The following is a 25192-nucleotide window of genomic DNA, read 5'->3' on the forward strand; positions in this document are numbered from 1 at the left end:
TATTTTCTGTCAAATTTGGAAGAGAAATATTTGCTATCTGCAACACTTTTACATCTGTTTCTTTCTTTTTTTAAACATTGTAGACATTACATTTTTTTGAACATTGTTCCTCTGTTGGAGGAACATAAAGCGATGTCACTGACAATATTCTTATGTTACCGAAAATATATCTAATACACTAATGATATGCAACAATTCATTTATTTCTGCCTAATTACCCTTAATTATAAATACAGAATATAGATTTACTAGAGACGATGAATTGTTTCTCTTCAGAAAGGAATGCTATTCATTTTTTCTAAACAAAAACTAAAGCATCAATTATATTACTAGTTAAAATAAAACTTGAAAACTAGCATATTCTCCCAAAGTAACAGCAAAAATGCTATAGGACAAATAAATTAATGGCTGTAAAGTATTAACAAAACCATATTTTACTAAAATATTTTATTGCAATAAGGTATTTACTGTGCTCAAAATCAATACAAAGTAAGTTAAAATTATTTACATACAAATGCTGAAACTATAGCTAAAAATAGCCGCTGAGTAACAACAGCACAATTTAAGCCTCTAAATCAAATACGTAATTTTCTAAGGATTGTTAACAATGGTTATGAAAAATTACTGATCATGGTTGTTAAATTCACTGGTTTCCATAAAAAGAAATGTCCTTCATCAGGTTTATCTAAGGTAAATAACTTATTCCTTTGAAGAGTAACGGGAGAAAAGTCTGATTCATTCACGTATATTATAGTCCAGTGAACTTTATGATTAAATAGTACATTTTCTAAACTTCACAGTTATTTCTCAAACAGATTTTTCCTCTGTATAAATGTCAATGTATACTACATTTCATATTATATATATATAAAAAAAAGTATCTACATTAGTTTTTTGTAGTTTGGAACTAATATCCATGGTGTAACAAAGTATTAACAATTCTGATGTCTGCACTGTGTATGCTCAGATATGCTCACAAAAACTAGTCTGTTGATGACTTTAAAAAAATATATTAAGATGCCAAATAAATCTATTTTATTACGAAATGAAGACTTTGATTAAGAATATATTTTTATTAGGCATTTCGGTAACAAATCATTACCCTATATATAGTTGATTCATTCAGTGCATTTTTAAAAGTAAATGAATTCCATTGTAGTTTTTCTTGAAGGAAAAGAAATCATTTCTCCAGTTGTTGAGGAGTACTAAAAGCTTCATACACATTAGCAGCAAAGTCTTTCACTTGCTCCATCATCAACAGATCCTAGCAAAGATGACAATAAAACATTACAGTTTGTAAGAAGTATAGATAATTTAAATCCATTTCTGCAATCAAGCAATAAATTTAGCTTTAAGTTTTGTGGCAGTAAGGCCAAAAAGAAAATCACTTAATGCAAGGAATATTTTTTCGCATAAGAAATTCTAGGAGATACTTATTGCTTAGGTTCTTGTATGAGGAATGGTGGGTGTGGTAAGTATTCAGTGTGACTTCGAGAAGAAGACCCAGAACAGTCTTCAAACAGACTTGTGTATGCCATGTGCTGGGTAAGTATTTGTTCCATAAATGATTACAATACTAACGATACAAGTGTAAAGGTACCTTGGCTGGAAGCTGACATAACATGGTTGTAAGGTATGTTACTTTTTAGAAGATCTAACCTAGAATGTATGTAGCATGTCATGGGTTCTGCATACACAAACATAAACTACATACATATACTTCAGAACAAGGGTTCTTAACGGATTTGTGAATGTAAAAACAAGAATTACATTTTTATTTTCATTAACCTTTAAAATCTAGCATTTCTTTCAATTATGAAATTGACAACTGTGACAGCAGTAACATGCTATGCATTTGTCTTCAGTGGAAATAAGACATTGTCACATCATATGATAATTGTGGAAGATACATGAACTGCCATTACATCTTGTTATTTAATGCATGAACAAGGAGGCAATACTGCTACTTCATAAATTTGATTTTAAAAAGTATTTTGAAAACTGTATGTAATTAATTGGCTTTCTTTAAAGCCTATGTATTTTATGATATGCATTTACACACATTATTCTGAGAAGGGGTCCATAGGCTTCACCAGATTGTGAAAAGATCTACGACACAGAAACATTTAAGTGCCTCTCTGGGCATCAGAGAAACAGTAAATGAAAAATGAATCTATCCTTAGTGTTCTCTGTTTCTTAAGTATCAGAAAACTCAAGTGAACTTTAGACCAGTCTTGACCTCAACAAATTCATGGTTAAAGTCTCTAAAGACAACTTGGCATTTTATAGTTAAATGAGGTAACATAGAGATTATGCTTAAAAGAACTTGTCAATCAATAGTGTAGTATATAACCTACATTCAGTCACACTAAAAATCTTTGAACATTAATATCAATGGTATTTTTATTAGATTGAACTCTTTTGTTTTTATTATCAATTATACAGATTTTAATTACTGTGGTACATAAATTACTTAAGCCTTCAAGCTGCAGGTGGTGTATTTTGCCTGGTTGTATTTCCCACTGGCCTGCCAAGATGAATAGCCTACAGATGAAGCCAGACTCTTACGAAATTGGAGAAAGGTGAAGTTAAGGTTTAAGTGCCAAAAGTTACAAACTTTTTTCTCACACTGATATACATGTGAAAATTAACTTAATATGAAATTAAAAATTTTAAACTAAGTTTTTAATAAAATCTGAGCTTAAATTAAGCGAAATGAGATTAGCCTTACTCCCTCTTCCTTCTGCAATATGAATGCCTGTCATGGGTGACAGAGATGACAAAGACAACTGAAGAGAACAGTGAGGCAAAATAAGCATGTAAAGGACACAGTAATGACACCATATAGAGAAAGAAACAATCTGTAGTCTTAGTTTTCATGTTGCCAAGCAGAAAGTACACAGAAGATAATCTAACTTGTCTGAGACACATGGTACCAAGAAGATGCCATCTTTACACTTAGCCTGCAGTCTCCTCCCTGTACATTTCTGCAGTAGTTTGGAATTGAGGTGTATTGCAAACACGTTTCTAATTCTAATACAAGTTTTAGTCTTCTAAAAGTATTGCAACTTGGTTGCAGGTGACCCAGAAAAAACTGTGTGGGTCCAGAGTTCTTATTTCAATAATATTTGCCTTACTTAATGCATTCCAAAATGGTTTTCTAAGGAAGGACTGAGTTTTAGGTAGTACTGTCTACGGAACTTTTCATGAGCAGATTATTGGTACATTCTTTTTTTTTTTTTAATTTTTTTTTCAACATTTATTTTTGGGACAGAGAGAGACAGAGCATGAACGGGGGAGGGGCAGAGAGAGAGGGAGACACAGAATCGGAAACAGGCTCCAGGCTCTGAGCCATCAGCCCAGAGCCCGACGCGGGGCTCGAACTCACGGACCGCGAGATCGTGACCTGGCTGAAGTCGGACGCTTAACCGACTGCGCCACCCAGGCGCCCCTATTGGTGCATTCTTAATAGTCATATTTATTAATACTAAAATGCTTTACTTCTCCAAGACAATTTTTTAGTTTTTGTCAAAATTTGAGGAACTAGATCATGGTCTCATAACTCAATCTTATTACTAACATAGTTTAATGCCAACCAGAATGTATGTAAAATGTAGTCTAACTGGTGTTGGACTAGAATATGGGGAAAGATATTTCCAACCTCATAAATTTGCTATATTTTTGTTCTCATGGGGCATTCTACCACACTCTACATGTGATTTAAGTTTTGGTTTCTTTGAACAAATACCACAGGGGAGAAATGTAATTTTATGTCAGACCGATATAACCACAACCAAAAATACAATGTTTTTAAATAATACCTCCAAGCTTTCTTCTTACCTGAACAAAATGACTAGGTGTTTCACTGCAAACTGAATGGATCTGTCCATTTACTATTGGAATTATCTTAGCTAATGGCAGGCTGACACTGGAAAGACTGAAAAATCATCATAGTAATAATTATTTTCTGAAATTATCTCACAGGATCTTAACATTTTAATTATAACACAATATAGTCACTGAAGAGTATTCACAAAATGTATTAAGAAGAAAATAAAAACCATGCATAATTCTTCCCCTTAGAAATAACAACTGCAACTGACATCATGGTTAACTTCTTCCAGTAATTTTTATACATATCTGTGCTTTTTAAAAAAAGCTTATTTATTTTTGAGAGAGAGCGAGACTGAACATGTGCCTTAGTATGGGAGGGACAAAGAGAGGGAGAGAGAGAATCCCAAGCAGGCTCTGTGCTGTCAGTGCAGAGCCCGGACGTGGGACTCGATCCTGGGAACTGTGAGATCAAGACCTGAGCTGAAATCTAGCGTCACTCAACTGACTGAGCCACACGGGGTCCCTTTTGTTTGTTTTTTTAAACACAAGACTCTAACTTCCCAGCAATATTGTTTTGTATTTCTATTAAAGTTATGAACATTTTCCATCTTATTAAAAGTTCTTCACCAAAGTTTTAATCTATTTTTTAATGATTATAAAAAGTAATTCATCCTCTAGCTGTGACAATTTATTTATTCACTTATTAAAAAAATTTTAATGTTTTTTTTGAAAGAGAGAGAGAGAGGGAGAGAGAAAACAAACATGAGTGGGGGTGGGGCAGAGAGAAGGATACAGAGAATCCCAAGCAGGCTGCCCACTGTCAGTGCAGAGCCCGACATGGGGTTCAATCTCACAACTGTGAGATCATGACCTGAGCCAAAACCAAGTCAGATACTTCACCAACTGAGCCACCCAGGCACCCCAGACTATCCTAAAATTTCTTTAAAAAAATTTTTTTTTTCAATGTTTATTTATTTTTGAGACAAAGAGACAGAGTGTGAGTGGGAAAGGGGCAGAGAGAGAGGGAGACATAGAATCTGAAGCAGGCTCCAGGCTCTGAGCTGTCAGCACAGAGCCCGACGCGGGGCTCAAACTCACGAGCCGTGAGATCATGACCTGAGCTGAAGTCGGATGCTTAGCCGACTGAGCCACTCAGGCACCCCATCCTAAAATTTCTTAAGTGTGTCTACTTCTCCCCATTGTCAAACCTAGTCAAGGCTAAGCATTTTCTTTTGTCTGGACTATAGCAGTGACCTAACTTGTAAGTGCTCAACAATCACTTACAGTAAGTTGGGTGAATAAATGAATAAATGTTGGTGTGATTATGTGTGATACAATGACTGTTAAATGATGAAACACTTTGGAAACAAATATGAAATAATTTTTATGTGAGTTATACTCAGGTTTATTATGTTAAACATAATACTTCACACCTCAGGCTACCCCAGAAATTTCCTTTCAAACATCATGAAAATGCTGAAGCTATGCTGTGTAACCATATGCTAATCTAACCAGTGTTCTATGCTGAGATTTGAGGCAATGGATAAAAAGAAAACAGGAGTGCAGAGATTTATGCATTCCTGAGAAAATTAGGCATTATTCTCCTTCTTGGTAGCATTTTTCGGAATGTCATGTTTTTGTTTACATGTTTGATGTCTCTCTTTGTATATTACTTTTTCTTCATTAGAAACTGAAGACACCACTACCGTACAAGGTCTGTGAGGTTAGGTACAGTGGCTGTTTTACTAACCGTATTTTATCCCAGCACTTAGTAAAGTTTCCTTCTCCATAAAGCAATCTAAGTGATTCTATAATGTAAGTGCCATCATATCACTCTCCTGCCACTTCTCTAGTGGCTTCCCAGCATTCTCAAGCTGACAACCATGATCTGTATGAGCTGAATTCTCCAACTTGGTCTCACATCACCCTTCTTCTAGTTCCATCTGTTCAGCTACCACACCAGCTTCTTCCAGGTCCTCAAGTGTACCTCGGTCCTCCACTTTTCAAAGTCTTTGCCCTGTGGCTTCTGCCCTAAATGTCAACTGCCTCGCTCTAGTCCAAGGCCATATTTAATGCCCATCTTTTAATTCTCAGTTCAAATTATTTCCTCAGGGGAACTGCATGACATTCCATGTTTGTTCAAATACTTTTATCATATGTTCTTTTCCTTCTAATACTTATCATAGTTTGTACACCTGTTTGTCTATTTCTCCTACTAGATTGTAAGATCCATGAGGACAGAGACCTAGTTCAGTGCTTGATAGATAGTAGTTGTTCAACAAATAGATGCCAGATGAATGGACAAACTGGCATCTCTGTCTCCTCTCTTCTGAGTTCATGTCTATGGCCATTTCTTCTTTGTGTGTTTCCTTCCTTAACTGATATGTCCACAATGCTATTAACCTCTTTGTATAATATACACAGTTTGCAAACATTTCCACCAACATATCATTTGCGTTCAATAGCAGTTATAAAGCTAATAAAAACTGTTTGATCTGTAAGTTTAAAGTTTTACAGCCACACCTATCATTTTCTTTTGTAAAGTTCTTTACTTTCATTCTTAGAAGAGCTTTCTCCATCTTGAGCTCTGACAAATATTCATCTGTTCATTTATGTTTTTTATGTTTGTTTATTTTTGAGAGAGAGAAACCAGGGGAGGGACAGATAGAGAGGGAGACAAAGAATCTGAAGCAGACTCCAGGCCCCAGCTGTCAGCACAGAGCCCAATGTGGGGCTCGAATTCATGAACCGTGAGATCATGATCTGAGCTGAAGTAAGACACTTAACCAACTGAACCACCCAGGTGCTCCATATTCATTTATGTTTTTATCGTTTAAACCTCTTGAATTTTTTTTGGCTATCTGTATGGTACCAAAGAGTCTAACTTTATTATTATTATTATTAATTTACATCAGTCGTTGTAAAATGACTAATCTGTCTTACTATCATTTGCTAAATAACACATCTCTTCCTCACTTTCATCATGTACTAATATCCTCCTGTATATTTTTGAGCCTGTTTCTGGATTTTACATCCTGTCTCAATGGTTTATCTATTATGAATAACATATTATTCTAATAATTGCACCTTATATATTTTATAGGGAAAGTATACTTATCGCTTACTTTTCTAATCATTTCTTGAATATATTATGTGCATATACTATATGTAGTATATACAAGAATACAGTAAAACCTTAGTTTGCAAGCATAATTTGTTCCGGAAACATGCTTGTAATCCAAAGCACTCATATATCAAAATGAATTTCAAGAACCATTGGCTCAGCTGTGATCATGTGACATTCAGTGTCACGTACCATCTCTCATTTATCAAGTTAAAATTTATTAGAAATGTTTGCTCATCTTGCGGAACATTCTCAGAACAAGTTACTTGCAATCCAGGGTTTTACTGTATACACATATATAATACATACACCCATATATAATTTGTTTTTATTAGTTAGCATCACTTTTCAGTTGATTCTCTTGAATCAACTGAGGGTTCTGCATCATTAACTGGAGTACGCATAATTAATGATATTTTGTCTCTTTACCGATAATTGGAAATATTTTTTCTTGGCTTATTGTAATGGCTAGAACTTTCACAACATGTTAAACAATAGGAACAACAGTAGGCATAATGAAAATATTTCTAGTATTAAGTCATGGAGTATAAAGTAGGTTATCGATATAGAAAAGAAAAAAACTTAAGCTAGGAAATATCTACTGAATACTTAGAGTATGTAACGAAATATGAAAGGGCATAAAATAGTTTCTGACTTTGTCAGGAGGCTTAAAATATAACTGAGGAATACGATTCCCGTTCTAGGTGAAAAATGTAGGTTGTACAGGAAAGTACAGTAGTGAGTACTATAGGGAGTTCAAACAAGAAGACTACAATGGCTATGTGGTTATAACACATTTTTTATAACTCTTCAGTGTATAAAATCAAGTACTTGTGTAAAACAACTGTTATAATTCTTTATCACTACTCAGGAAATAACTAATACCTTGCTAGGTAGAGATTATAGTGAAGTTTTATTAATCAGAGCACTTTGATTTAGGGAAGTAATAGGGGCTAAAATTTATTTTTGTATCACTTAAAAGAGTTCCTAAAAAAGATTTTAGGGTGATATTTAAGTTGTCTCAGAAAATACATTTTATGGCTGTAAGCATTCCAAATCCTCAATGCTAATTGGAAATTATTCTTTTTATACAATAAAGAAGGGTTCCAAAGAAATGAATAATTTCTTGCCCTATGTATTTAAGAATTGAATTGGATATTGCACATACATCATATCACTTACTGTTTCTCTTAATTTTAATGGACCAATTTATAGTCAGTTAACATTGATTTAGTAGCTATTATTTTCTGAGTTTAATATAAAAAACTTCAAAGCAGGTTATTAAAGAGTATAAATTCTAATAGGAGAGCCAAGGTACTCATGCTGAGATAAGGATATAATAAAACCATATGATACATTTCAGCAGAATGAATGCATGACTTAGAAATAATTATGATTAGGGGCGCCTGGGTGGCACAGTCGGTTAAGCGTCCGACTTCAACCAGGTCACGATCTCACGGTCCGTGAGTTCGAGCCCCGCGTCAGGCTCTGGGCTGATGGCTCAGAGCCTGGAGCCTGTTTCTGATTCTGTGTCTCCCTCTCTCTCTGCCCCTCGCCCGTTCATGCTCTGTCTCTCTCTGTCCCAAAAATAAACGTTGAAAAAAAAAATTAAAAAAAAAATTATGATTAAAATTACTAACAATTACACTAAATACTCCCAACTTACAAGAAGAGCTAAAAATGAATACATTATGTTGTTGTAAAAGTAGGAGATAATTCATGAAATAGGAATCTATAACAAGAATGCCTGCTTATCATAATGGCCAAACTACTGAATTACGTAGGCCAATTATGGCTTGCAGTACTTAAATATATTTTCAGTTTTATATTCTAAAGAGTTAAAAAAAACCCCAACAATCTAAGAATTGGGATTTGGCCTGCAGAAGTCAGCTTGACAACCTAAGTATTTCTATATGGTGGCAAAATTTTGGGAAGAAATGAGGTTTTTAATACTGAATTCAGAAGGAGTTTCTACTAATGAAGGAGTCATTAGTTTAAGGGAGTTTAATTTGTTGAAAATGATCAAATTTATCCTCTATGATTTTTTTATTACCTGGAACAAAAACACATCCAAAGCACTCCTCTGTTAGAGCCTTCATTACTCACAACATTTTATGTCATCTTACCTACTCATGGAGTTGCTACGTTGCAGTTCCTGTTCAGTAGGTCGAAAGAACTCAGCCATGTTGTCTAGCAGTCTGCTAAAACCTCGGTTTAAACATGTATTCAAAACTGTACTAAAATCTGGACTACACAAAAAAGGATAGATTGCGTTTTAGATTCTCAGTGGAAAAGGAAATGAATTCAGTAAGTATGTTGTTATCTTTGACAGCCACCAACATTTCTAGTCACAACCTACTTTTTATAGCCTAAACCGCTGTTAAGAATATATCAAGGGGTTAATCTTTAAAAATTAAGCATAAAAAGGAAGTTTATTATTTAGCACAACAAAACAAGAATTTGCATCCATTTTGCTAGATTTCCTTTTATTATTCAGCACTTTGTACAATGTGTTTTCAAGAATTTCAGTAACAGTATTACTTCTCTTCAAGGAACTCCTGAAGAAGAATCATCTTATAGTCACAGATACTGGTTTGCTTCACATATTCTATCATGACATCTCAGAAAATTTTGGCATCATGTACAGGTGAGAAACTGGATACTTAGGGATGAAGAAATTTGTCCAAAGGTATATATAATTAGTAAGTGGGGAGCTAGAATTTGAACCCAGGCCTTTCTGTTTTTAAAGTTCAAGCTCTTTTTGTTATGCTACGTTAGTATCTCACAAAACCTCTTTGATATAAAGAATAATATACATATGCTATTAAAGTTAGAAAATGCCTACTTCAACAGATTAGTTTGATCTTTGAAATGCAGAAATCTTAAACCAGACCAGCTCATGGGAGTGGTGGGCTAGGGGCTATCCATCTGGGAATTATCAGCATACAGACAGTAGTAGTTAAAGCCGTGTATGAAATTGCTTAGGGCAGCTGAGGAGGAAATAAGAACAAATACCTTGGAAAACGAATGTTTACAAGAAAGACGGACATAGAGGAAACTAGAAGAAATAATCTGAATACAGGGAGAGAAATCAGGAAATGACACTTATGGAAGCCACACGAGAAAAGAATTTTAAGAAAGGCTTAATCAACAGTGTTAATCATCAGAGAAAAGTTAAAAAAGGTGGACATCACAGGTTGATCAGTTTTGGCAAAAGATCACTGATGACCTTTTCTAAAACTTCGTGGAGTGAGGTGGTGAAAACCTGAGTAACAAAAAATGTGAAAAAAAGAAGAAAGAAAAAAGAAAAAATGTGGAGACGGCGATCGTAGAAAGTCTGACTTAACCTTTAAATTTGTTGATTTTCATCACATTATGAAAATATCTTAGAAGCAGAGGATATAATTTCCTCAGAAAACAGAACTGGAGAAAGTGGTCTTAAATTATCCTTAGGATAAAAGAAATTTCCAGATCCTCCAGTGATAAAACCACCTCCAAGAATTAAGTGGCTCCACCGAGGCTGAATAGCTAACAAACAGGAAAGTCCATCTTCAGTCTAGGTCTTCCAGTCTCCTAATGCATAGTCTGGTGCTTTCTCCATTGTTAACACCCTAGCTGTGTTCTGGGTGACTTAAAATAGTAATACTCAATTTAGGGAAGATGTGAGATTTTTATCACTCACAGTTTTAGGAACATTATAGTCTATCCTGAGAAGGCTAGGGGGAGTAACTCCCGAAATTGAGTGTGTGTGTGTGGCGGGTGGGGGTGGGTGGGGGGGTGGTGGAAAGCAGTGTACATAGATCATCACATGTACACATGTGGTACCATGAGGATTAGCTGGAGCTGGCTACCTCCAGCTCACAAGTGCATTTCTCCCCAACTCCCCAACTCCTCAAGTCAGTATCAAGTGATTTCAAGTTGGTAGTCAGAATGGCTGCAGCTACAATTTCAGTTTCTGTTCTGTTTGGTTTTTAAATGCTAGTTGTTAAACATTTCCTTAAATACTGGGTCTACCAGAATCACCTCTGAAAGCTTTTTTTCAAAATATAAATGCTAACTATCTTCCAGTCCCTCAACTAGTATTTCAGATTCTCTAGCCTAAGGAAGTGGGTGAGGAAGGCATGGGCATCTTGAAAAAAATCCATTTTTCTCATTACCTTAATAAAAGAATTAGGAAATCCTACCTAAATGCAGGGGAATAGATTCAAAATGTAATTTTCACAAGATACCATGTTGCATATGTTCAGGAAAAACTAAAAAACGGTCATAAGTACATTCGAATAGAAACACGTTTTCTGTTACAAGTAGTATACATACCTTTCCAACATGTCTCTGGTTTCATTGAGTAGTTTAATAGTGGTGACATCTCTAGGAGAAAGCCCACAGGCCTGTGAAATTAAAATGCCATACTTTAGGGTTTCAAATACTAGTACAGGTATGATGACAGTAATCATATTAATAAACCCCAAGAGTTCAGAAAATCTACAAGTTTGTGTTCTATCAACAATGAAGAAATGTTAAACTAAGAAAAAAAAACAAACTGGAGAAGTTCATGTGTACAGGTAAGTACTATTTAAAACATGAGGGGCGCCTGGGTGGCGCAGTCGGTTAAGCGTCCGACTTCAGCCAGGTCACGATCTCGCGGTCCGTGAGTTCGAGCCCCGCGTCGGGCTCTGGGCTGGTGGCTCGGAGCCTGGAGCCTGTTTCCGATTCTGTGTCTCCCTCTCTCTCTGCCCCTCCCCCGTTCATGCTCTGTCTCTCTCTGTCCCAAAAATAAATAAAAACGTTGAAAAAAAAAATTAAAACATGAGTTAGTATCTTAGTTATTGTAAATAATGTTGCAATGAACATAGGGGTGCATATTATCTTTTCAAATTAGTGTTTTTATTTTCTTTGGGTAAATACCCAATAGAATTATTTGCTCATACAGTATTTCTATACATACACACAATGGAATATTACACAGCCATAAAAGGATGAGACTGTGACACCTGAGACAACACAGATGGACCTAGAGGGTATTATGTTAGGTCAAATAAGTCAGACTAAGAAAGACAAATACCATATAATTTCCCTCACATGTGGAATATAAAAAAATGAATAAATAAAAAGCACAATCAGACCTTTATAGAGAAAAAACTGACATAAACTGAGACCATATAGGGAACAAACTGATGGTTGCCAGAGGGGAGGGTGGTGAGGGGTTGGGCAAGATGGGTGAAGGTCAGTGTGAGATATAGGCTTCCAGTTATGGAATAGGTAGGTCACGGGAATAAAAAGCACAGCATAAAGAATATAGTCAATGATGCTCCCATAGGGATATATGGGGACAGAAGGTAGTTACACTTCTGGTGAACACAGCATAACGTATAAATTTGTGGAATCTCTAGGCTGTACATGTGAAACTAATGTAACATTGTGTGTCAACTGTACTAAAAAAATGAGTCAAAGTAAAATTATACTTTATAAGATCCTTGTTTATCTGGCCCCTCTTGAACACATTTCTAGAATATATTTACAATGAAAACGATTGTCTTTTCAGGTTGCAGAGGCCTGGCATTTTTTTTTCTTTTATTGGTAAAACATTTTATTAAAATGTGTGTCTTTTTTCATCAAGTCTAGTCTAGTCTGGAGCTCTGTGTGCCCTTTTGATCTAAAGTTTCAGGGTTTAATTCAGTGCAGGTAAGATCTGGTCTGTCATTCCTTTCTTCAACTGTTCTTTTGAATCTTTTTTTTTTTTTAGTTCCACTGTTGAATTTTAAAATTTGGAAACTGTTTTATCATTCCAGAAAGTTTTTTTAATACTCTCATCGCATGTCCTTGAGATTCTAATTTGTAAGTAAGTTTTCTCCTATTTCTTTCATTAATTCTGTTCTATCCATTCTGTTTGTTCAGTTTAGCCTCTATCCTGTAGGTCACAGGGTTCCCTCAAATGGCAGCAACCTTTATTTGGCCTACTCATGAAGGTAGGGTCTCTGAGCACCCGAACAGGTCTACCTTTGGGGTCTCTAGGGGAGGAAAAAACAGCAGGCAAGGAAAACCATGGCAATATTTGTTCTAATGGAGTCTCTAGGTTAAGGCATGGCTTAGGAGCCTCTCTGGTTTGTGAAATAAGACATCCTTCTCTTAACTGTAAAGAATGGGTATAACCCAATTACATATGAAAAAAAAAACCCAATAATTATTAAAAAACGAGATATTATAACCTGCAATCTTTGATATTTTTCTTGTTTGTTTATTTTGCACACAAGCTGGGGAGGGGCAGAGGGAGAAGCAGAGAGAGAAGCCCAAGCAAGGTGCGTGCCCAGCGCATATCATGATCTGGGAGGAAAATCAAGAGTCAGATGCTCAAGCCACTGAGCCACCCAGACACCTCTTTCTTATTCTTCGTCTATGAGTAATTTAAATCACAACTTCCCAGGACACACCAGTGTGTAGCAACACCATAAATGGTAACTGTCAGAGTAGGCCTTCTTTGTTTCTCAGTTGGATGACTAGAACTCCCTTCCGTCTATTTTGATACTGCCATCACTGCTTCATTTTAAAAAGCAGATTGTGGAATTGTGGTAGTGGCCTGATTAAAATGGATCTTTGTCTATAAACTGAAGTTTGGACTCTTCATCTTGGCATACAAAGCTCTTCATGATCTTGCCCCAGCTATCAGCTATATCCTCCGTTACCGCATCTCTTATAAATACGGTTTAGCCACATGAACTGAATTTGTCTCCTATATTCCCCAAATATAATGAACATATGTGTCTTGTTCATTTTATATATGAATCATCCATTATGGTGTCTATCACATAACTAATACTCAATAAAAATCTGCTGACTATCTAAGCTAAAATTATGTTTCTAAGTAGAAATTAGTCATAATTGCTGTTTGTTTTCTAAATTAATGAAGTTGGAAGTAAATGAAATACAGGGCTTTACTTATTTATCTTTTAAAGTTTATTTGTTTATTTTGAGAGAGACAGCTAGCGCTAGTAGGGGAAGGGCAGAGAGAGGAGAGAGAATCCCAACTAGGCTCTGTGCCGTCAGCGCAGAGCCCCATGCGGGGCTCAAACCCACACAACTGTGAGATCATGACCAGAGCCTAAACCAAGAGGTAGACACTTAACGGACTGAACCACCCAGGTGCCCCTGAAATACACGGTTTTAAATCAATTACCTTTCAAGAGCCTCAGAATTCTAAATTTCAAGGGACAGTAGAAAACTTTTGAAAATTCAGAGTAACTGGTTTAGGTAAATGGTTATGAATTAATCACCTGAACTGCTAATGGAGTTTCTTCGTCTGGCATCATATAACGGCATAACAAAGATTTGGATCCGTCTTTATTAACCCAAGAAGAAGGTTTATGCTGCTCCACGAGATCTCGGATTTCTTTGAGTTTTTGCTCCAAGTCCAGGAGGGACAAAGAATGTTTAAGAGAAACACTAGAAACAGAGAAGAGAGAAACAGGATAAACTGAAGCTATGCACTCTTTTCTTAACAGGTTGCTCTCTGAGATCTAGTCAAACCTGACAGCGCTGACTGAAATCACTACCGTATATTACAAAATCAGCCATCAGTTCAGTGTCATTATCACAGAGCCACATCAAATCTTGCTGCAGATTTCACAAGAATCTTTACAGTATCATCACTTGGAATATATTTTAATATGTATTTGATGTTCCAGCCCACTGTAATTATAGATACTGCTAATACAAATGGAAGACAAAAGGCTCAGAGGCAGATTTGAAAGTAGGTCTTTTATCTCTGACCCAAATGTTTCTGGTTTGTTTGGAAGTCAACCAATAAACAATGAAACATTAAAACTTTCCCCTTAGTATCAAAAGATTGACACTAACAAAGAAAATGGATTCACAACGCAGTATCCCAGGGCTGTGTCTGTATCAGGTTACAAAGAATTTCACAAACCACCATTTGTCAAATCACCAGCTTCACTAGAACAATTCTGATTTTTCTTTTATTCACCAGAATCAGGAAGTCAGAGAAGCCACAGCAAAATGCCTTACCTTCCTAAAATCTTCTGCACAGCTTGTTTAATGACAGTGATCAATTCTGTCAGGCCTATTAAAAGAAAAACAAACATAAAAGTCTTGTTCACTTTTTGAATTCCTCAAAAACACAAATGAACAAATTAAAATTATTTTCCAGGTCACACATAAGAATCTTACCATCTCCAAGGAGGTGTTGAATACTTGATAAATACTGCTGTTGGACATCTGGGGGAGCAAGAACTGTCTGTACAAAACAGAAATAAGGTTAAATCACCCAATATTACTAGTAAATAAATAATATAAAAGTTTACGATCACATGAAACATAAGATATGTATTTTAGAGGGGAGCCTGGGTGGTTCAGTCAGTCAAGTGTCTGACTCTTGATGTTGGCTCAGGTCATACTCTTGCTGTTGTGGGATACAGCCCTGCTTTAGGGTCCATTGGGCTGAGTGTGGGGCCTGCTTGGGATTCCATCTTTCCCTCTCTCTCTGCCCCTCTCCCTCCAAAATAAATAAATAAACTGTTTAAAAAAGAAAAAAATATATTTTATAGAAATTATCAAGATAAGTAATATTCAGTTAAATTTTGAACCTCTTGGGAAAAAGGGCAGTATCTATGAAGGTCTATTAAACTTACAGTGCCATTTTTGCCAACTGCTGCATTATCCAGGTAAATATATCCACCAATTATGTTTAACTGGACTCGCAAAAGAACAACCAGCATACAAGTACTGTATACTGCTACAATACTTCTTGTGAAACCTTCACAGAGAAAAGAAAACCATTTGGTACTATTATGAAAACAAACGTGTAAAATGACAAACTAACTCTATGGTTATTTTCTCACAACATGACTTTAGAAATAGATTTGTAAATGTTTTAAGGACAAAAATATATCAATTCAAAATATTCATAGTCTATTTCCTTCCAACTAGGTTGCTTATTGTAAATTAGATATGATCTCTTAATTGAAACAATAACCAATATATTAAGGGAAAGGTTATATATATATTGTTAGCTTAGAAAGGAGAACAAGGAAGGACTGGGAAACACTAAGAGTTGCAGCCTCAAAGCTCTGAGTGGTCCCAGGATCTAGCTGAGAGTAAGAGAAGAGGGCTGTGTATGGAAGAACTCCAGACGGCAATGCAGGTAAAGGAGGATGAGCCCATTTAAGGGCTGGAAAAAGGTATAGATGGGGGATACCCAGAGACTAGGCTTCACAGCAGCCTAGGACAGAGTGTTCAAAACAGAGGAAAGAATAAGTTTATTGACTGTTGCCAAGAGGTCTAGAAGGAGGAAAGTGTCCAGTGGATTTAGTAACACAGAAGTTACCGCTGATGCTTGTGAGATCTGTTGGGTGGAGACACAGAGGTGCGCGCCGGGCTGTAGTGTGTCAAACAATGAGTGGAGAAAAAATGAGTGGGAGTGAAGAAAAGGGAATGTAGAAGTCTTTGGTAGTATATAAGGGGTGGCTGAATAAAGGTCTAATTTATTTTTAAATAGGTAAAGCTTAAGCATGATTCAGTCGAGAAGGATTAGATGAATAGATGGGAAAATGTAAGAATAACTGGTGGCATAAAGTTCTGAGATGTGTGTGTGTGTGTGTGTGTATGTATGTATATATATATGTGTGTGTGTGTATATATATATGTGTGTGTGTGTGTATATATATATATATATATATATATATATATATATATATATATATGTAAGTAGGGGCCCCAGGGCAGCTCTTTATTTCAAAGTTTCATCACTAATGAAATTTTGCATACATTGTCAAAGTAAAGTTACTATCTGGATGAGAGTAAAAACTTCCCTTAAAACATATGTTTTCACTCTTATATGGATCCTAAGAAACTTAACAGAAGACCATGGGGGGAAGGGAAGGGGGAAAAAAAAGTTAGAGAGGGAGGGAGCCAAACCATAAGAGACTCTTAAAAACTGAGAACTGAGGGTTGGTGGCGGCTGGGGGAGAGGGGAAAGTGGGTGGTGGGCACTGAGGAGGGCATCTGTTAGGATGAGCACTGGGTGTTGTATGGAAACCAGTCTGACAATAAATTTCATATCAAACAAACCGTAATAGTGCATCCACCAGTACCTAATGTAGGCATATGCAGTCTAGGACAGGTTTATGTACCATAACAATATCAACAGTAATATTACCACCACCACTAGCATTTACTGAATACTTTCTATGACCAAATATTGATCAACTTGCTTTGGGAGAATTATTTAATACCGGAAACAACTCTGTGGGGTAAACAAGAGTCATCCATGTAATAGAGTATAAATATTTCCCTTTGTAAATATATTAATAATGTGCTGTCACATAGAGTAGGTAGACTTACTTATTATCTTTAGATCCTCCCATATTTCTAACTTGTTTGAAGGCCTAAAGAAGTAAATCAGAAAATATGAAAACAGTAATCAGGTAATCTAAAGGAAAACTTAAAACTTCATAGCTTTATATTTAATTATATTTTATTACAGGATAACTACAGGAAACAAACCCCATGAAATATAATAAAAGAACAATTGTAATTCCAGTAACCAAAGATAACAACCATTTCACTAGTATGTTGGTATATATCCTTCCAGTCTTTATCTTCCTTCTGAGCATATGCATATATGTATTGTGAAGTTATACAGGAAAATCAAGAATAACGTTTATTTCTTTCCTTTATTTACCATTTTACAAATAACGAAGCACATCAGTAATTTTTCAAAGGTAAATAATGAATTTTTTGTTTTAAAGTATCATTACTTTAAATATATTAAATATATATTTGATGTTTCAGCCCACTGTAGCTATTATTCTTATTAATGTTCAAATTGCCCATCTTTGACCATTGGGGATACTATCCAGGTTGGTTCCTGAATCCTTCTAACATCACCCTATTAGTCTTTGATAGCTTCCTTGCTTATTGACAAGAAAAGCTGTTCTGGGTTCATCTTGTTCAATTCTTGCTATGGACCTGACATCACCCATTTCTCCAAGAGTCCTGGATCCTTACAGCAGAAAATGGTAGTCTGTGACTGGAATCTTCGATTAAGGATATTCATTGCTGGGGCACCTGGGTGGCTCAGTTGGTTAAGCATCCAGTTTCGGCTCAGGTCATGATCTCAGGGTTCATGAGTTCAAGCCCGACATCGGGTGAGCTCGAGCCCCACTTCAGATGAGCTTGAGTCCCGCTTTGGGTGAGCTCGAGCCCTGCCTCAGGTTCCGTGCTGACGGTGCAGAACCTGCGTGGGATTCTCTGTCTGCCCCCTCTCTCTCAAAAATAAATTTAAAAAATTAAAAAAAAAAGAAAAGGATATTCATTGCTACTGGAGACATCGCTGTTTCTAAGCCTTTCTGGTAGAGTAAGCTAGTAAATATGTATTTATTTGCATGTACATATATTCAAAGAGATACACTATGTCATGAATTTGTACTGATACTTTTTTAAAAATGTTTATTTATTTATTTTGAGAGAGAGAGCAAATGTTATAGGGCAACAGAGAAAGGAGGAGAGAGACAAAGAATCCAAGCATGTGGGACTTGAACTCACGAACTGCAAGATCATGACCTAAGCCGAAATCAAGAGGTGGATGCTGGATGCTTAACTGACTGAGCCACCATAATGATACGTCCAATTCAAAATTAGGACAGGGTTTTTAACTTCATCTCCTTGATCTTACATCTGTATTTTTTTCCCCACACTAGCAATCAGTGACACCAATGTAATTACCAATTTGCTTCATCCCTCACTCTATGCACAAGAGTCTCAGAATACCAATAGCAACATTGAAGAGTTTTAAGGGTTTGTTCACCTGGCATAATTTCTCTTTGTGGTTAGAACACCAACTACATATTTAGGTGAATTTGATTTATTTTACCATTTCTTTTTTGACATTGCTTTGCAAACACTAAATACAGTTTTATAAATATGTAAAATATCTGCATGGTTCCAAAGTCAAATTCACACAGCAATGTACCTTCAAAGAAGTCTGTTCCTATTCCTCTTTATTCTCCCCCTTCACAGGCAACTGTTAAAAAAATTTAACTTACTATTGTTTTGCTTTAAGTTTATTTATTTTGAGAGAGAGCACGTGAGCATGTGCACAAGTGGGGCTGGGGAAGAAAAGAGAAGGAGAGAGAGAGAATCCCAAGCAGGCTCCATACTGTCAGCACAGAGCCCAACATGGAGCTCAAACCCATGAACCGTGAGATCATGGCCTGAGCCGAAACCACGAGCTAGATGCTTAACTGACTGAGCCACCCAGGTGCCCCACCGTTGTTTTGCTTTATATAAGCAAATATGCATAAAGATTCCTATCTGCCCCCTTAGATAAATAACATAGTATACACCTTTGTCTTTACTGTTAAAAAAAAAAATGTATCTATATATATAGATATTTATACCATCAAATCCCATCAAATCCTGGAAATCATTCCACTGAAGTACACAAATAATAGCCATCTCTCTTTTATTTTCTTCTTCTCTGTTTTTAACCTTGGCATAGTGCTCCACTGTGTGGAGCTATCACGTAGATGGAGTTCAGTGCTTCTCAAACCACCTATATGGAAGGACCAGTTTTATTTTTCTTTCCTGTTTCCAATCTATCACAGACTGATACTTTTGTAAAATACAATAAAAATAAATTCCGAGGAAAATAAAATAAAAAAAAAAACCACAAAGACATACAAACTACAAACCCATATTCTTTATTACTATTTCAGACATAAATTTATATTTCTTTTTTTTTTTTTAATTTTTTTTTTTCAACGTTTTTTATTTATTTTTGGGACAGAGAGAGACAGAGCATGAACGGGGGAGGGGCAGAGAGAGAGGGAGACACAGAATCGGAAACAGGCTCCAGGCTCCGAGCCATCAGCCCAGAGCCTGACGCGGGGCTCGAACTCACGGACTGCGAGATCGTGACCTGGCTGAAGTCGGACGCTTAACCGACTGCGCCACCCAGGCGCCCCATAAATTTATATTTCAATAAGTTGAGCTACCAATACAATTGTGGGATATTACTAGCTTCTTATCTTTCTTTGCCACTGAACTGACCTTAGAGCTTTAGTTATCTCCTCCCTACATGACACAGGTTCAAGACATATGGTGTAAATCCTACAAGGTACTGCTGCAACCTTAAGCTAATGTTCAAGACTTGTGGTGGAATATATTCTGAATAAATTGGAAATTAAACAAAATTCAAAGGTCAGGTATTTTAATGCAAATAAACCACTTTTTCTTTTGAATGTCACTTCAAAAAAATTTCAAAGTGCTTTTTATAGAAATCTAAATAAAACAACATAAGAAAACGGCAGTTCCAAAAATTTCAACATAGGAAGTACTTAGTGGCAGGGCAAATTAGGTATGTGTCTTGAAACTATATTTATCTGGGGGGACTGAGGTGGGATGGGGAAGAGTTATAGTCACCCAGGACATTTCTTCATGTTGACATCACCATCATTAGATGTCAAAAGTAGATTTAAACTTAGAGTTATAAGATGAGCAAGTTCTGGAGAGCTACTGGAGAGCATGGGGAGTACAGTTAATAATATTGCATTGTATGCTTGAAATTGCTAAGAGTAGATCTTTAGAGTTCTCACTACAAAAAAGAAAATGGTAACTAGGTGAGGTGATGGATATGTTAATTAGCTTGACTGTGGTAACCATTTTTTTTTTAATGTTTACTTATTTATTTTTGAGAGAGAGAGTGCGCATGCACAAGTGGGAGACATATCTGGGTATTTCTCTTTCTCCAATGTACATCCCTCTGAGTAAATGCACACAGGTCCCTTTAGAAAAATATCGGGGGACTCATTACTTCTCACACATGCTGAAATATTGCAGTGATCTTTTCCCTGGGAACCCAACCATCTTTTCAGTCAGTGAGTCTTGGGTCTGAAAAGAGGCTCAACTCTGGAAACTGGGCAAGGGATTACAGTTGTGGGGAAGGGGAGATCTCAGCCCCCTGCTTATCTTTTCTTGCTCTCTTTGGATCATGTATAAAGGATTACCCTTGTAGGCTACCCGAACTATTTCGTCCCTCCAGATGCCATGTTCCATTAACCATCTCCATAAGACTACAGGTTAGGTTCCCTTGGCTGCCCTTTCTTTTCTTTCTTTAAAAAAAAATTTTTTTTAATGTTTATTTATTTCTGAGAGGGAGAGACAGAGTGCAAGTGGGGGAGGGGCAGAGAGAGAGGGAGACACAGAATCTGAAGCAGGCTCCAGGCTCTGAGCGGTCAGGACAGAGTCTGTCATGAGGCTCGAACCCACAAATTGTGAGATGGTGACCTGAGCCGAAGTCAGATGCTTAACTGACTGAGTCACCCAGGTGCCTCTACAGTGGTAACCATTTCACAATGTATGCATTTTCTTTTTTATTTAAAAAAAAATTTTTTTTTTAACATTTATTTATTTCTGAGACAGAGCATGAACGGGGGAGGGGCAGAGAGAGAGGGAGACACAGAATCGGAAGCAGGCTCCAGGCTCTGAGCCATCAGACCAGAGCCTGACGCGGGGCTCGAACTCAAGGACCACGAGATCGTGACCTGGCTGAAGTCGGACGCTTAACCGACTGCGCCACCCAGGCGCCCCCACAATGTATGCATTTTCAAAAAATGAAACAAAAATGTTTTTCACATTATCTTTTTTAAAGATTCCAATTCCAAATCTATGTAGAATAAAGTACTTTTTATGCAATGATTCCTTTCAAATGAGTTGTTTGATAAAAATCATCCCTAAATTAAATATGAGACTCTTTAATGTCACTAAAACATCTGTTTAAGAATTAAACCAGGGGTGCTCAGTAGGCTAAGCATCCAACTCTTGATGTCAGCTCAGGTCATGATCTCAAGATTCATGAGTTTGAGCCCCTCGTCCAGGCTCTGTGCTGATAGTGTGGAGCCTCCTTGGGGTTCTGTCTCTCTCTCTCTGCTCTTCTCTCTCTCTCTCAAAATAAATAAATAAAAATAAACTTAAAAAAAAGAGAATTAAACCAATCCTGGGGCACCTGGGTGGCTCGTTAAGGGTCTGACTCTTGGTTTCAACTCAGGTCATGATCTTACAGTCCTGAGGTCACGCCTGTGCTGGTTAAGATTTGAGAGAGAGACCTCTTTTTCTGCTCCTCCCCTGCTCTTTCTGTCTTAAAAAAAAAACAAAAAACCCAAAAAAACCCCCAAGATTCTTTCCTGATGAAACGTCATGGCCATTATCAATCTTCAATAATAATGCCAAGTGCTGAAAACACTGATGGATGTTTACTTGAGATTTATAAAACTGACGGAATAAGATTATCAAATCACTTATTTATTTCTGGTTAATTATTATCATAATTAGTTCAAAGAGAAACTTAACTTGCCTGACAGGCTTATATAAGACCAAAGTTGTCTGAAAACCAATACAAAAGCAGTCATAAGATTGGAGGCCTTATTTAAACACACTTTGTAAGGGCTCAACCCCTGTTTATCCAAATATTTTTCAAATGGACATTTTCCCCCCAAAATTGCAAACATTAATTCAAATCAAAAGAAAGGCCAAGAAAAAATACACTGAGATACTTAAAAGAGGAAACAGCGAGTAAGGAGAACTATCACAAATCCTTAGGAACTAAAGAAATTCTCTCTGTGTACCAAGAAGAGAGCAATGACACCTCATCTTGAAAGCTGTCCAGGGCTATCCAGAAAAATAAACCCCTTTATTCTCTGGTTTCCCAGATTTGGCTTTTACTTTTTACCATAGACTAAATACAATATGTCTTGAATTTATGTCATATACTTCTTCTTTGGGTGGCAAAGTCTTAAAGGGAAAGAAATCTTAATTATCCAGAATCCTCTAAAACATAGGGAATTCAGGGTCTTGCAGCAAACGGTAACCAAGAAGGAAGAATGCTACTATATTTATTGTGTCTGTTACTATGTTGCTTTTATAAAAAGTGCTATTTGCTTATTTCATTTGTCTTCCCCAATGAAACCAAAACTTAAGGCAATTAAAACCTATTTCTCTGGGGCACCTGGGTGGCTCAGTCAGTTAAGCATCCGACTCCTGATCTCGTCTCAGGTCCTGATCTCATGGCTCATGAGTTCAAGCCCCTGTAGGGCTCCGCACTGACAGCACAGAGCCTGCTTGGGATTCTCTCTCTCCCTCTCTCTCTGCCCCTCCCCCACTTGCTCTCTATCTCTCTCTCTCTCCAAATAAGTGCTTTGTGCTCAGTAAACTGTCATGGTGAGGTAAATTATCATTATTGTACGCTTATATTTGCACTTTATTTTGTTAATAATATAAAATGTAAATTCATATGCCTTGTTCAAAATGTATGTCCACATGCTTTACCTATTATACCACCAAATCTTCAAGCAGCTTCACAACATCTAGTTCAGGAACACATTCCATAAGCACTCAGTAATTAAATTTCTGAATAAGGTCAAAGTGATATAAGATCTATTTAAATGGAAACCAAAATACACGCAAATATTGTTGACCTAAATACTTTGTGCATCAAAGTAGAGGACAAAATAGGATGAATTCAATGACAGTTACTGAATATTTTTCTAAACAAGTCTATATATTATGAGCTTTAATTAGAAAAATAAGGAAACAAAGATGTTTTAAAAATATTTTAGTGTATTCTACAGATTTAAGTGCCCCCATATAAACAAAAAATGATGTTAACTTGCACTTACCTGTTTTTTAGCAGAGCCGTGAGGCTCTCGGAATTGAGTTGCTGCATTAAGGCCTCTCTCAGGGTTGGAAGCATGGACAGCACTGTAATGCAAACAGGAGATCAAACAGGTTCCAGGTGATAGGACTGCCTTCATGAGAAATGCACATTGTTTTAGGCTATACGATAGGACTAGTGACTAGCAGGGGTTGGGAGGGAATGTCAAGGCTAGAGTTTTCAAATTGTTATTATTTTGAATAATAAAAACTGATTATATACTAATAAATCATTTATCTGCTTATGTTAAGTGAGCAGGATTATATCTATATAATATATAGATATATCATGATCATAGCAATGTAAACAAGTACACATACAAGAAAGAATGGGAAGAATTATTCTGAGATAGTAACAGTGGTGATCTTTGGGCTATGGATTATTAACAATCGTCTCTTTTTCCTCTTCTTTTCTGTACTCTCCAAATGTTTTTTACAATGAATTTATTTCTGATATAATAAAATGATCAAAAACATTTTTATCTTTAGCTATATTTTTTGTTTCATATTTTATTTGTAATTCTAGAAAAGTTTATTTATTAAATATTGCAAAGCAATAAGCACTTATTGTAGCCAAGACAAAAGTGTGTCAGGCCGGGAATTAAGAGCTGCTAAGTTGTAGTTTTGGTTTTACCAATGGTTATTGCCTGTAACTCCCAAGAAGTTGCGTGAAGAGACAGTACTCCATGGAAAAAAGACTTCATGTAATTTATAAGAGTTTATTTATGGCTCTATATATGGTGTAAGAAATACTGGAGAAATGCACATATACAAATTAAAAATTAGTTTCTAACACTAAATAAGTAATGATAACAAAATGAAAAAATATCAAGAGATCACAAATACCACATTCTAAAAGGGAAAACTTCAGTGTATAATTTTTATTTCTTGACTAGGTAAGACATGTTAATTATAAAATGCATTATTATTTTTTTCTATAGAAAATTTAGCTGTTAGTCTACTCTAGACATTTATTCCAGTGCTACTCTATGTAGCTTTAGCATATTTCCTCAAGTTGTATGATTGAATCGCCTAAGTCATTTAGACCATTAACTAAAGTCGCAGCTCAGAGCCAACATAAAAGGTGGCTTATCTGTAGTTGATATATACCTAGCTCAAATGCGAGATGCTACCTTACCAAGAAAAATCAAGGCTAGAGTCCTACATTCAGAAAACAGAGTTAATAGGGAACTAGTTTAAAGATTATGTGGTGAAACATTATATATCTGTAGTTGATATATACCTAGCTCAAATTCGAGATGCTACCTTACCAAGAAAAATCAAGGCTAGAGTCCTACATTCAGAAAACAGAGTTAATAGGGAACTAGTTTAAAGATTATGTGGTAAAACAACATGATTTAAGAAGAGTCTCTTCACCAATTCTCCTGATAAGAGCCTTTTACTTTCCCTTTAAGCCTATTCAATTCTTCTCTTCCAGGCATTTTTTTTTTTTTTAACAGTGAACAAATATATTTCTGTATCTAGTTGAATACAGCATTCATGTTTTTCTTTAGC

General features: G+C 36.2%; 1 protein-coding gene across 4 annotated transcripts in view; it reads right to left on the bottom strand.

Annotated features, from left to right (window-relative positions):
* The window catches only part of PEX3 (peroxisomal biogenesis factor 3), a 34291-nt gene that overhangs the window by 147 nt on the left and 8952 nt on the right, over positions 1-25192 (bottom strand). For 2 of the 4 annotated variants that reach the window (XR_005782665.1, XR_005782664.1), the window contains exons 3-12: positions 23644-23725; positions 17312-17355; positions 15601-15725; positions 15140-15206; positions 14978-15032; positions 14227-14395; positions 11276-11346; positions 9085-9207; positions 3841-3937; positions 1103-1264 (exon numbers count right to left, since the gene is read on the bottom strand). Coding sequence is in view for 2 of the 4 variants with exons in the window: in XM_040448993.1 (XP_040304927.1) it covers positions 1181-1264; positions 3841-3937; positions 9085-9207; positions 11276-11346; positions 14227-14395; positions 14978-15032; positions 15140-15206; positions 15601-15725; positions 17312-17355; positions 23644-23725 (917 nt within the window). In the remaining 2 variants the exon portion in view is untranslated. Of the gene's footprint in view, positions 1-430; positions 1265-3840; positions 3938-9084; positions 9208-11275; positions 11347-14226; positions 14396-14977; positions 15033-15139; positions 15207-15600; positions 15726-17311; positions 17356-23643; positions 23726-25192 lie in introns of those variants that run through there. The other 2 variants (XM_040448993.1, XM_040448994.1) reach the window with 2 other exon arrangements.

This window comes from Herpailurus yagouaroundi, unplaced genomic scaffold (genome assembly GCF_014898765.1).
Source record: "Herpailurus yagouaroundi ecotype Mexico unplaced genomic scaffold, PumYag 198, whole genome shotgun sequence".
Lineage (NCBI taxonomy): Eukaryota > Metazoa > Chordata > Mammalia > Carnivora > Felidae > Herpailurus > Herpailurus yagouaroundi.